Source organism: Egretta garzetta, unplaced genomic scaffold (assembly GCF_000687185.1).
Source record: "Egretta garzetta isolate BGI_Z169 unplaced genomic scaffold, ASM68718v1 scaffold138, whole genome shotgun sequence".
Lineage (NCBI taxonomy): Eukaryota > Metazoa > Chordata > Aves > Pelecaniformes > Ardeidae > Egretta > Egretta garzetta.
In genome coordinates, this window is record NW_009260598.1 from 580565 (window position 1) to 593760 (window position 13196).

At 38.2% G+C, this 13196-nt stretch overlaps 1 protein-coding gene across 1 annotated transcript in view; it reads left to right on the forward strand.

The window, feature by feature from the left end:
* WASF1 (WASP family member 1) overlaps nucleotides 1-12569 on the forward strand; it is a 29220-nt gene extending 16651 nt beyond the window's left edge. The window contains 7 exon segments of the mRNA XM_009644741.2: nucleotides 4665-4818; nucleotides 5475-5592; nucleotides 6411-6583; nucleotides 8662-8841; nucleotides 10220-10314; nucleotides 10317-10706; nucleotides 12412-12569. Of these exon segments, the coding sequence (XP_009643036.2) occupies nucleotides 4665-4818; nucleotides 5475-5592; nucleotides 6411-6583; nucleotides 8662-8841; nucleotides 10220-10314; nucleotides 10317-10706; nucleotides 12412-12569 (1268 nt within the window).
* The last annotated feature ends 627 nt before the right edge of the window (nucleotides 12570-13196 follow it).

Sequence of the window (13196 nt, forward strand, 5' to 3'; positions counted from 1 at the left end):
ATATGTGCGCTTGTTTTTCACTAAACGTTCTAGAAATACTGCCCTGTCATAGAAAGGAGAGTAGTTCAGAAGTTTTGCTGGATTAATGGTGAAGACATATTCAAGGTTTTACTATAGGCAAAAAAGGTGGCATCTGATGGGGAGAAACCTAAAAAGCTTGACAGCTAATTGTGGTCTGTATACTTCTGCAAATGGGAGACTCGGTCAACTTGCAAATCAGGACACTCAGCCCATTGTGAGACTTAGAAGAAAGGGTGGTAAATCCCATTTTAAGGGCAGCTCACTTATCGTCACTAGCCTCTGAAGAGGAATCTGGTGACTTGAGTATAAATATTACCAAAGTAACGAACAGGGAGCACATGAAAATTGGGTCATGCCCCCTTGCCCCCCCATGTAATATGTTAATGTGGAGAATAACACTATTGTCAGTTTTTTCGTAAGAATTTTTACCCCCAAAGTCAAATAAAGAAAAAGACTGTTAAATTAAATTGTATAGCAGGCCACTTCTCCTACCACATCTCCACTTCACTGAATGTTGGATTTGAGTGCATCTCCCTCTCAAAGATCTGGGCAGATGGGCTGAGCTCCAACTGCTCCCCGTGCTTTTTCTTCCAATTTTCTTGGCCCTCAATTCAATTTATGGGTTATTTGTAAGTAAATCAGTTTTAAATTAGTGTGTCTAAGGCTTAATAGTTCAGTGATAAAGCCACGATATTGCATAATTTGTATTTTGTATATAAAAAGAAGGATCTGGACAAAATGTCATTTGCTAAATAATGTGGCGGTTTTGTTGAGGCTCACCAGCAGATTCACTGCTTGATGCAGCTGGGTGATTCACATCTTCCCTAAGGGGCTGCTCGGGGCTCCCTGGTTCCACACGCTGCATTTAAAACAGCTTCTGAGTCTTCTGGTTGCTGTAACATTTACATCTTCTCTTCGTTTACCTGTAGGAGTTAAGCTACATACATTCCCTATCCAAAGAGTGCTTGAGCTGTTTTGGATTTTTTTAAATCAAGATTTCAGAAAATTTTACTTGTGTTGGGGACAAGCCGAAAGGAGAGTAGTTTCTGTTCTGCAGAAGTAACCTCTCTGCTTAGCAACTGTTAAACCTGCAGTGACCAGTCAGAAGTATGCTGATGCCAGAGAAACCTAGTTCCTGTGTGATTCTAGGTGTTACTGAAGTGGATAATCATTAAAAAAATAAAATATATAAAGTAGAAATCAGACTTTTGAAGATTGCAGCGTCTTTAGGAACTGAATCACACAAATCTTCACCTGGAGAGAATTTTCAAACCCTACCCCTCCATTAATTGGAATTGTATGACTAAGTTGTTCATTCAATATTGTCATTCATCTGGGGTAAGATTTTGAACAGAGTAGGGGATTGTGGGCAACCGAGTCCATTGATTTGTATATAATTTCCCATAGTCATTCAGTTCTGCAAGGAATCATAGCTGTCGTATTTGAGTGTTTATGGTCTTAAAAGTTGTCTGGATGAAATTCTGCAGAAAGTGTTGAGAGCTCAAGCTTCTAAAAGGAATACATATTATTATTTATTTACCACCTTTAGGAAAACAGTATTTTTTGGCCTAGAACTGCTTCATAAATTGCACATTGGCATGAGTTTAAAATAATTTAAAAATCTAGTAACAGTGGTTTGTTTTATTCTGGTGAGGTAAAATAAAATGTAATATCTTTGAAATGTAAATGTACCTACTTTGTTGGTACACTGATGAGCTCCATACCTGACTTTTACTACAAATTGGGGATTGCAGTTTAATGAGAGGCTTAACAGGAGGTAAACTGTTATTTTTTTATATACATTACTGATGTGTCAGCCCAAAAGAAACCCAGTTATTTTGTCTTACTAGAGTGCAATTTAAATACCTTTTTTCCCCCAGTTCATTGTTGATTACAAATAAAAATGGACTGGCATCTTTTTTTTCCAAAACCAAATATACAAAAGGTTGGTAGCTTAGCTTTCTGACAGATAGTTTTTAATTACGTGGAAAATGTTGTGGTGTACAGAAAGTTAGACTGGCTGATATAATAGGTCTTTTCTTACAATCCAAACAACAGACACAGTAAAGATAAACTAGTATTTGTTCAGACTGTTGAATGAATGTTTAACTTAAATTGTGAACGTCTCAACATTTAAGGAAATTATCTAAGACCCCATTTTTTGTTCATTGCGGTAAACACAAGTGCGGTAGCAGATGGGACCTTCAGGAAAAATGTATCCATATGAAATCTAGGATCTTGGGCTCCACAAAGGTTCTGGTGCTAGTTAAGAATTAGGCAACGGGAAGTTTACATTTATCAGCATCAAGTCAAATGCCTGCAGCATTTCCTACTCCTTGTTCAGTGTCTCGTCTCTTCTCACACCTGAATTCATACGTCCCATTTGTTTCCCCTGTCCTCATGCTGTGCCAGTTTGTCAGTCCGCCAAAGCTAAGTGGCTGGATGACCAGCCAGGTTTTCACATATTCTCCCCCCCGAGGTGGCAAGCCGCACAGGGCTTCTGTTTCTTAGCCAGCTGGCAAGCTAAACAAATGGCTTTGTAAGCCAAGCCTTGCACAGCCCAGGATTATGCTGTGCTTGAAACATGGGGTTTACCTGATCCCTGTCTGTAGGCGAGTTGTATGAGTGTCATGATTCTCAGTATTTTGTGTGCCACGTCCTTTCGTTTCCTTACTCAAGTTGTCCTAATACGGTCAGTTGGTGTGAATAATGGCACGCTTTTCAGGCAGTGCTGGTCACTGGATATATCGGCGCAGCAAATGCTGTTAGCTGTTTGAAATTCCACAGTGTACGTTTTCTATGAAGAGCTTTGCTATGTAGCTTAGTTTTAGAGAGAAAGTCATCTACACTTATTGTTGTGGGTTGATTGATTATCCTGAGGTGTGTTATCCCCATGTACAGGTTTACAAAAAGTGGAGATTTAAACAAGAAAATGGAGATTGTGAATTAGACTGGCTGTATTTCCTCATTTAAGAGATTAAGGAATGCTGATAAGAGTTTATAGAGAGATGTACATCCCAATAATATGAAGTCACATACTCTGTGAGCATTTTAATATTAAAACAAAGAACTGTCTGTATTTATTGGAACAAGTTAATTTACTTAATTGCCTTCAGAATGTACACAGGTTCGAAGAGAAGTATATTAACTTTTATTTTTGTTGGCATAGTCTCCAATAAGTGACAGACAGTTTAAAGACTCGCAGGATTGCCAAGCGTCTCTGAACAAGTACATTTGATGAGATATGTAAAACCAACAAGCCAAAGGAAAAACAGGTGAAGTATAAAATAATCTAAGACTAGGGTTTTAGATGAGGTAAACCCCAGTTCTTCTAATTGTGAACTTTTACCTGCAAATAACAAGCGGTACTTCATGACAGGTAAAAAATATATATGATTATGAATGCAAAAATACCTGCAGAAATTGAGACTCCTAGCTGACATTCATACATTATAATACTTATTTCACATACTTAAAAAGGCTTCTGAGCAGCTAATTAAAGGATATTAAAAAGAATAAAAGACACTGTAATGAAATAGAACCTAAAGGTAAAAAGGAGCAAACTTCTCCAGGAAGACACAACCTTGCCAACTGTAATAAACTTCAAAAGCCAAACTGAAAATCAAATAAATCCCAACTTTTCACCTCACAAAAGGATGCTGCCAATATGCTTAGGTAGGAAGATAGAACATTCCAGGAATTGCAGTCCCTCTGGAAAGAATCCTGCCTTCTGCCCCTTCGTCATCATACAATAGAAATCCAGCGCTCTGTGTGTGTGTGCACGCACATGTACGTATGTGTACCTTTGTATGTGTTACAGGAACCAGAGTAAAATGCAACTTCCAGCTTAAATAGATGCAGTCTTTAAAAAATTGTTGCCAAAGGCCCTAGTGATATGGGATTGTGAAATAGAAAAAGATATTTGGGCTTTAACAGCAGTAAGTCAGTATATTTCAAGTCACTGTTTAATCTGTTGTGTCTGCTTGGTGCTATTTTCCTTGGAATCTTACATAAAGATAATTCTTTATTCCTGACTACTGTGCTTAAAAACTCAGGGTGTCTCACCGAATTAAACAGCCTGATTAAAAACCAACATTTGACTAGTTTCATGTGTTGGAACATAGTATCACCTGCCATTAAAACTCACTGATAGTTGATCAGTAGCATATGCTCAAGTAATTTGCTGGTTTGGCATCTCAGTGGGCCTTCAGTGGAACTGCTACCTACATGCAAGGAATGCAAAGTTTGGCTTGCTGAGACTATAAAGGTAAAATCTATACCTCAAGACAGAGAGTAATTTTTTAGTACCAAAAAGATTGTGGAGTTGGTAAATGTTATTAGGTGTTTCTGAACTACAGAATGATATTTTATAGCTACAGTAAGCAATTTGTTGGACTGCTTTGGAGAGACAGAGTTCTGATATCTTACCCGGGTGAGCAAAAATTTCCTATGAAGCTAAGTGGAGGATAACGTGCTAGGACATTAAAAGCACACAGTGCTAGATGAATTTATACTTGCTGTAAAATGAGTAACATGCTAGTACTATGCTTAATATTTATATTCTAGCCAGCATTAAGCAATTCCAGATTAATCCAGATAAACTATCTTTGGTGTTTTTTTAAAATGGCAATATCCCCTTTCAGTGTCACTGCAGGACATTACAATGAGGAAAGCTTTCCGGAGTTCCACGATTCAAGATCAACAGCTGTTTGACCGCAAAACTCTGCCTATTCCTTTGCAAGAAACTTATGACATTTGTGAACAGCCTCCTCCACTTAACATTCTCACCCCTTACAGGTTAGTAAAATAAAATTGATCAAAACCAATTTCTAGTTTATTTTATATAATAGAGGTGCTATATCCAGGGACCTTGCTCGTGTTGAGTAGCACTTGAATATTTAAGGAGCCGCACTAGAAAACTCTGAAGCTGCTGGAGGAATACAGACAGCCGAAGATATTACAGGCATTAAAATTTTGCTCCACTTCACTCAAATTTTACCCCAGTGTAACAATGGTAAGAAAAAGCCATTTTTATCTGTGTTTATTAAACTGTGTAATGCTTTTGGATGCAAAGTGAAGAAAATAAGCAGGTAAGTATGTAGAAAGAAAGGTCTTTAATGGAAATGAATGTTGTTTGCTGTCCCAAAATCAATTTGAATCAGTAGCTGAACACGAGCAGCCACACAAATTTGCTCATTATTTTAAGAGCAAGCTCTTTTTATCTACAGCTTGCATTAATGTTACTTTTCTAAAATCAGGACCTTGAACACAAGGAAAGACAGTAAAGAATGATGGCACAGGAGGTCAATGTTCATCTTTTTAGTGTTCTTCAGTAAAATATTTCAGAGTCTAGGACACTAGGTATTCCTTAATATGCCTTTCCTTTGCCTTAATGTTTGGATTTGTGTGTTTTCAAATAAATAGTATGCCCGGTTTGCGCCATTATATTTCAGGGATGATGGAAAAGAGGGTTTGAAGTTTTATACCAATCCTTCATACTTCTTTGATCTGTGGAAGGAAAAAATGTTGCAAGACACCGAGGACAAAAGAAAAGAAAAGAGGAAGCAGAAGGTATATATGTTAGCTTTATACAGCTTCTGGTTGTTTTTTTCTGGAAAGGATTTACTTGCAGATATGGTACCTTTTTGGTTATGTAATTAATAACAGTCCAAACTTTTTACAGAGTCATCTTCATTCAACTAAAACTGCTTGTATTCATTCAATTCCATCGACTTTAACAAATATTTAATAATAATAACAATTAAAAAATATAGAAGGGCTTAGAGCTTTCATGCTGTCTTAATGTAACTAACTGCAGGTTTGCCAAAACTTGTAAGTCTTCTAGCAATGACTGAAAAAGCAGAAAAAAGGAGGGATATGGCAAGAATAAAAAATTTCACTGGAACACTTTTTTATAACACAAAATTATGACAGTCTTACAGGTGAAAAATCTTGCCTGACATTCTAATAGGTACGTTTACTCTAAACTAGAAAGAAATTAGTAGAAATAGAGCAATTTGTTTATATTTTTCTTAAGACTAAACAAACACTGTTGCAAAGGTAATGCTACTTGTTTGTTTTGCCATTCTGTGTATTTCATACAGAGATAGTAAATGTAAGTGTCAGATTGGTAATTTCATTTCAGACTTAGAATGAAAAGCTACTTATACAGTTATTTTCCTCTGTATTATTCAGCTAATTATCCGCTAGGCTGAAATCTTTGCCTCTTACAAGTCTTTTTGGTTTACTTACCGTATTTAGACTGGAAGTACATTTTTCTTGCAGTTGAATTGGGATTGGTTTTCATTATTTTGTGGCTGATGTTTAAATGCGTCTAATTAAAAACCACTGTCTTAGTTGTCAGTTTTGTTTGCACAAATCTCCTACAGCAGAAAAATCTAGATCGTCCTCATGAACCAGAAAAAGTGCCAAGGGCACCTCATGACAGACGGAGAGAGTGGCAGAAGTTAGCCCAAGGTCCGGAGCTCGCGGAAGATGATGCTAACCTCTTACATAAGCACATTGAAGTTGCTAATGGCCCAGCTTCACATTTTGAATCAAGGTTTCTTTTTATTTTTTCTATCCTTTATTAAGTGCAGATATTTGTACTACATAGTGAACATGCTTGAGAAATGGAAAATGTTGAGATGCTACTGCTATTCTTGAAATGCACTGGAAATCATTGATGTAGCTCAATCATAACTCAAGTTTTAAAATACCTAGTGTGTCCTTAAAGGAGTAGTTGTTCCCTTGTTATTTTTAAAAGTAGCGCACATCCTTGGAATTCATTGTATCCTTGAGGATGTGGTGTTGTCTGCAATTTGAAGAAGGTGCAGTGTCACCATTGCAAGCTTGCACCCAGGAGTGTCACTACATTCCAGTCTTGACCTGAAAAATTCCTATTATTCTGGTCTCTTGACTTCTTTTTAAGCAGACACTGCCCAGACTATATGGTGGGTGTGATGTGAACAAATGACTACTTGGAACTCAGGTGAGAATGCTGAGCTTCTCTTTACTCTTGAGCAAATCCAAAATTTGATTGACATTTCTGGTTATAGTCTATTACAAAATCCAACCTGTTGGATTCTCATTTCACAGCACATATTTGCTGGTGGCTAAAAGTAGCATTTCACATGGTAAACACCTGCTGTGTTTATGCTTCTGGTGTTTATGCAAAGCCAAGTCCATTTAACCAGCCAAGAAACATCTGATAGGAAAGAGGGCTGACAAGTAATAGTAGGAGTTTTGGGGGCATGTTTTTTGCGGGTTGGGGATTTTTAAATTAAGAAGTATTCATTGTCCTCCAAAAAAAGAGTTACATTTTTCCCCTATCCTTCACTGGCCAAAAGCACTGTAAGAGAATATTTTGCTCAGCTTTGTAAAGCTTTCAAAGAAACTTAATGGTGACAGTGGATAATTGTGACAGTTCTGGGAGACAGTGTTTGCTGTCTGAAAATTGGAGAAATCTGCTTGTAAAAAACCTAGCTCAATTCAGAAAGTAAAAGTGGTTTCAGTGCATTTCATTGAGTAGGGTACAACTCACGTTATGGTGATTAGCATTTTTTTGGCAACAATTTTATAGTATCTTATCTTTGTAAACTACTACGCCAAGTCATTGGCAGGAACATCTGCTTTCCTGCTGTCCTTCTGTTGTGTTGGACATCGGATTCCACATTAGACACACTTGTTGCAGGACTCCTTTTATATCCAGGTCCCTGGCCTAAACCCTGATTATCTCAGTACCAATAATGCAATTATGAATAATGCTTCAGAGCGCTACATGTGCAGAGCGTGTTGTTCAGATACAGAAGAGCACTGTGCTTTTGAATAACAGAGTAAGAACTGCAGCCCCAAAGAATTGAATAGGCTTAGATTCTACAGCAGTGGCAGTATGTAGAAATGTAGAGTGTTACTTTACTTCTTGGAATGTGTTCTGCAAACATTTCCTCTGAATTTAATAGAGAAATGTTTTTAAAATCTTTGAGTAGTTCGTTAAAATTTCCTAACTGATCAGATCCTTGAGGTGTTTCTGAAGTTGTCATTAACAAGTAAGTTGAATTGTCTTTATTTACTGCTACTACTTAATAACAGATATTTAGATTATCTTCCTTACATCCATTGTATAGCTACAAAGTATTAGGTTGAAAGTACTGAGTTCTCTGTGTATATTGGAATATAGATTCTCTGGCAGAAGTTCAGCTAAATTATTCAGTTGTAAATTCTACCATTCTAACATCAATGGATGTTTCATGAATGTTATTAAAGAATATGGTTGCATATATGTAGGGACTGAGGAGCAGAAACAATCACTGAGTATAAAGTCTGTTTCATAATACACTCTGGTATATGTGTATTTCTGATTGTATTGCTATGTTTACTTAACTCAAAATAATGTGACTAATAAACACTAAGATCACACACATACTGTAGAAGCTGTCAAAATTGTTAAACCCTTGAGCTGCTAGGAGCAATGGCATGGAAAGCAGGATAAATTATTAAAAAGCCATGAAGTACAACATGCAACACTGGTACAGAGAAAATACTTGAATCCAGAAATCAAACTGAAGTATAGAACAGTAGCTGAGGGCACTAATACTTTTACTAAAGGTTATGCTGGATCATTTTTCACTTTTCGTACAGATCTCAAGCATATGTGGACCACATGGATGGATCGTATTCGCTTTCTGCATTACCCTATAGCCAGATGTCCGAACTTCTGAACAGAGCCGAGGAGCGAGTGCTGGTCAGACCAAATGAACCACCGCCACCACCTCCAATGCATGGAGCAGGAGATGTGAAACCTGTGCCTCCTTGTGTTAGGTATGAAGTGGTCAAGCCACATGCAGATTTATTGGGGAGTTTTAGTTTCCCACCACCCCACTAATAGTCCTTAGTATTATTTCCGTGCAGCTCAGGCAGTACACACAACCTAGGGGCAATGTCAGTCCGCAGCCCTGACACATCTCTGTAGCTGTGGGGCCACGCAGGAGTTGGAGAGAAAGGTCGGCATCTAAACCCCGTAGGGTGCTATTGTGGAGGCAGGCCTCACCTTGCCATTAATATTGCAACTTTGTCGCCTTCTGAGTTAAATGGCGAGACAAATAACTGGATGGAAAATGTTTCTGTGAAAGATGTTGAAATCTCAGGATTTAGCTTTGGAATTTTGGAAATCTTGAAAATCTGAAATTTGTACAAACTGAGGTGTGTTTCAGCCTACATAGAAAGAACAATATTTTGCAGTAAGGCAGTCAGCCATCAAAACTATATATTCATCACATATGCTAAATTGCAACTGCTTTTTTTTCTTTTTTCCTTCCCCCAAGTGTTTTTATTTTCTGTTTTTCTCTGTGCCTTTCCAGAACTGGATACATACTTCGATTATTTTCTAGAGTGAGGCTCTGGTTGTCACTCCCCTATTGTTTTATACCCAAAATCTTACTTTATGATGGTCAGGTACATACAAGTTGGAATAGAAGACAGTTAATTCAGACACGGTTGTGACATCAGCAAGATGTTAGTATGTTGAAAAGAATGTCTTTACTGTTCAGGAGATTATACACAGAAATGCATAACTCTAGATTAATTTTCCACAACAGCTGAAATAAATCCTCTAGTGCTCTTTCAGGAAAATAATTTTACTGTTCCCTTTTGTTTTCTTCAATTCAACTGTTCAGTGCACTATAACGAGTATCTAGCATATAAATAACACCTCTCTGTACCTTGAATTGATGACCTTTGATACCAGCCTCACTCATCTTGTCATCAAACCTTAAATATGTATTTCAAATGTAACTCATCCTTATTGCGTGTACTGTTTTGTTTTGGTTTGTTTTTGAAGTTCTGTGAATCGAAAGAGTTAATCAACTGCTAGTTCCCTTACTTACTAATCCAAATAATTTGGATTTGCTTAGGAATGGGAGAGGAGAATTATACTAGTATAGGAAGATGCAGGTTTGTATAAGAGCATAAACTTGGTTAATAGCTGAATTTGAGCACAAGTCTGTTGGAAGACTCATGCATACTCCATACCAAGAATTAGATTTCCTTGTATATGAGGTATGAATACCTTGAAGTCATCATAGTACGTAATGCTCTTTAATGCCCAGTGTTTGATATTCTTAAGTTGCAAAATTGAATCTATTACTAATTTTTCCACTGTCCAGCTCTAATAACTTTGTCCTCTTATTGGATGTTTCAGTTCTACTACTGGCTTGGTAGAAAATCGTCCTCAGTCACCAGCAACAGGCAGGACACCAGTGTTCGTGAGCCCCACTCCTCCTCCTCCACCACCACCACCTCTTTACATCCAGCTCCACCTCCAATTGCTCCTCCCCTAGCACAACCCTCTCCTCCCGTCACTAGGGCTGCCCAAGTGTGTGAAGCTGTACCCGTTCACCCAGTTCCTCCTCAGGCTGAAGTACAGGGACTTCCTCCACCACCCCCACCTCCTCCCTTGCCTCCTCCTGGCATTCGACCCTCCTCTCCTGTCACAGTTGCAGCCCTTTCTCACCCTCCTCCTGTTCTACACCCTCCTCCCGCAACCATTGTCCCTGGCCCTCATGCCCCCCTAATGCCTCCATCTCCACCATCCCAAGTGATTCCTGCTCCTGAACCCAAACGCCATCCTTCAACTCTTCCTGTAATCAGTGATGCTAGAAGCGTTCTGCTGGAAGCAATACGGAAAGGTAATGTTTGGCTATTTAGGGGCAGAAAGAACAGTCTCGGAAACTTGCTAAATACACGTGCCTTGAGAGGTGGAATACTCCACATGCATAACAAGTTAGTTTAGAGGAATGCATCTTAAGTCTGTTTCTGCTTCCTATTCTCTACAGCGTATGCATTGCCAAGTAGACAGGGGTTTTTTTTCAATTTGCAATTGCACTTACCAGATGTTTAATTTGGATGGCAAAACTGGTTCTCTGTGGAAGTTAGATTAAAAAAAAAAAGTACACGTGTTTATAGAGGATCTGTGGGGATTATCTCTTCATTTCTGTTTACCTGAAAATGTAGCTATTTCTGATAACCTGCAGACTGTGTAGAAGATGAAAATGTTATTTTTCACAGACTGGTAGATTAAAAGCAGAACAGATCGATTGGCATTGGAGTTTTGATCATATATCAGTGTATTACCAAAACACATAAATGACATTCAGAAATCGTTGCTTAAGACTTAAAACTGCTAAGTATCTAATGTTGGCATGTCTCAGCGCAGTAGCGGAGCAGCCTTTACACTGCAAGGTGCCCTGCTGGCAGAGTGCAAGTGAATGGCAGAGGTGCAGGGCAGCCTTTCCCTGATGACCTAGTGAGGAGCTGTAGGTACAAGCTGTACCTTTCAGCTTATGTGCCTACGGCCAGAAAAATCCCCACTGCACTGTGAGTGCTGCGGTTTTGACTGCGTGGTATCTTTGAGGAGTTAATCCTTCTCAAATGTTTCAAGTACTACGTTCTTCTGGTGTTGCCCTGCATGTACAACACAGTACAGGATCTGTATGATACTGTAATATCAGTAGATAGGCTATAATACTAATTCAGAATATTTTTAAAGCATCTATACGCACACGAATTGATAACATCATTAACTCTAACGAAGTATCAACAGCAGTTGAGTGTAACAGCGGTGCATAACCATTAGTAGAGAACGTCAGCAGAAAAACTTAATAAAGGAGAGCCTGCTGGTATAATTTAGGTGATTCCTGTGAAAAAGCTTTTGAGCAAGTCTCACGCAAGAAACAAAGGCTCAAGTTACCACAGCTTAAATTCCACTAAGGACCTGCGTTTGTGTTGCCTGGCAGTTGACAACAGAGAGTATTAAGTACAGGACATGGGTCGTATTTAGACTGTGTCAGTCTGTGGTGTCGTAAGTATAAAACCCAAATAAATAATCTCTGTCATGTTTTTAACTTGTTACTGGATTTAACTTTCTCATACTGTCAGTATGTGTTATTTCTCCTTTGTGTTTGATCTTTAAGTAATACTTTATCCCAAACCAGATCATTACACGATCAAAACTGAGTTACAAGAAATCCTGTCTTGTTAGGATACTCAAATAGCTATAACTTTTAATTGAGACCATGAAGGGAGAGCATAAACATTGTTTGGAAATGCAAATAGTGAAATGCCTTAATCACTTAGAGTGGTGCTAAAAACGTGGGGGTGTTTTTAATGGGAAATCGGAAGCAGGACATTACAGTAGGAGGACTGATGATCTAGTCTGCCATTGCAATTCTGACGTTCTTCTCTTTAAAAACTTGGCAGAGAACTTCTGTCTGAGGAGGACGATGTCCTCAGCCTTCATTTTTGCTTGCAAAGCATTTTGTGAATCATGAGCTAAATACTTTGTACAGTGACAAAGGGAGGAGAGTAACAGGTTTGTGATTTGATGTTCTTCAGGTATCCAGCTACGCAAAGTTGAGGAGCAACGTGAACAAGAAGCTAAGCATGAGCGCATTGAGAATGATGTTGCTACTATACTTTCTCGTCGCATTGCTGTGGAATACAGTGACTCAGAAGATGATTCAGAATTCGATGAAGTGGATTGGTTAGAGTAAATTTACTGCGTTGCTGTACACTGCAAAATCGAATGCTCATGTCCATTGTGGTGCTTGTTCTTTGAAAGTTCGATGGTCATTTCTAGTGTTTTTTGTATTCTTTTCTTTACATAATTAATCCATGTTTTTCTAGTTTTCAGTTTACAAAAAGCTCCTAGTGCATCTTTGAAACTAAATGTTTTACAGTGGCTTTTCTTACACATCTTTTTTGAAAGAACATACTTTGTTCCAATAGACCACTAAGTATTAAGCATGGGCAGCTGTTGGTAGAGTAGCAGTTTCAATTTTTTGGCATATCTTAACTGTGCACTTTGTGAATTTTAAGTTAATGAAGGCAACTGAGATTGACATTCCAAGGGCAGCTGTATGTACTAATGAGCCTTATTCCACTTCTGATAGTGTTTTAAAACATTAAACCTAGCTATCAAGATATCACTGCCTCGATTACATCTGTACACTAAAAGTACATATAGTTAGCAGCACTGAACACACTGAAAGGAAAACGGATCTTTGGGGGGTTTTATTATTGTTTTATTGTTGTTTTTAAATAATTATGGCCTTATTTGAATGTTTAGAGGTTCCCCTTCCCTTCTTCCCTCCCAGGTACATATTGTGTGGTACTATTTT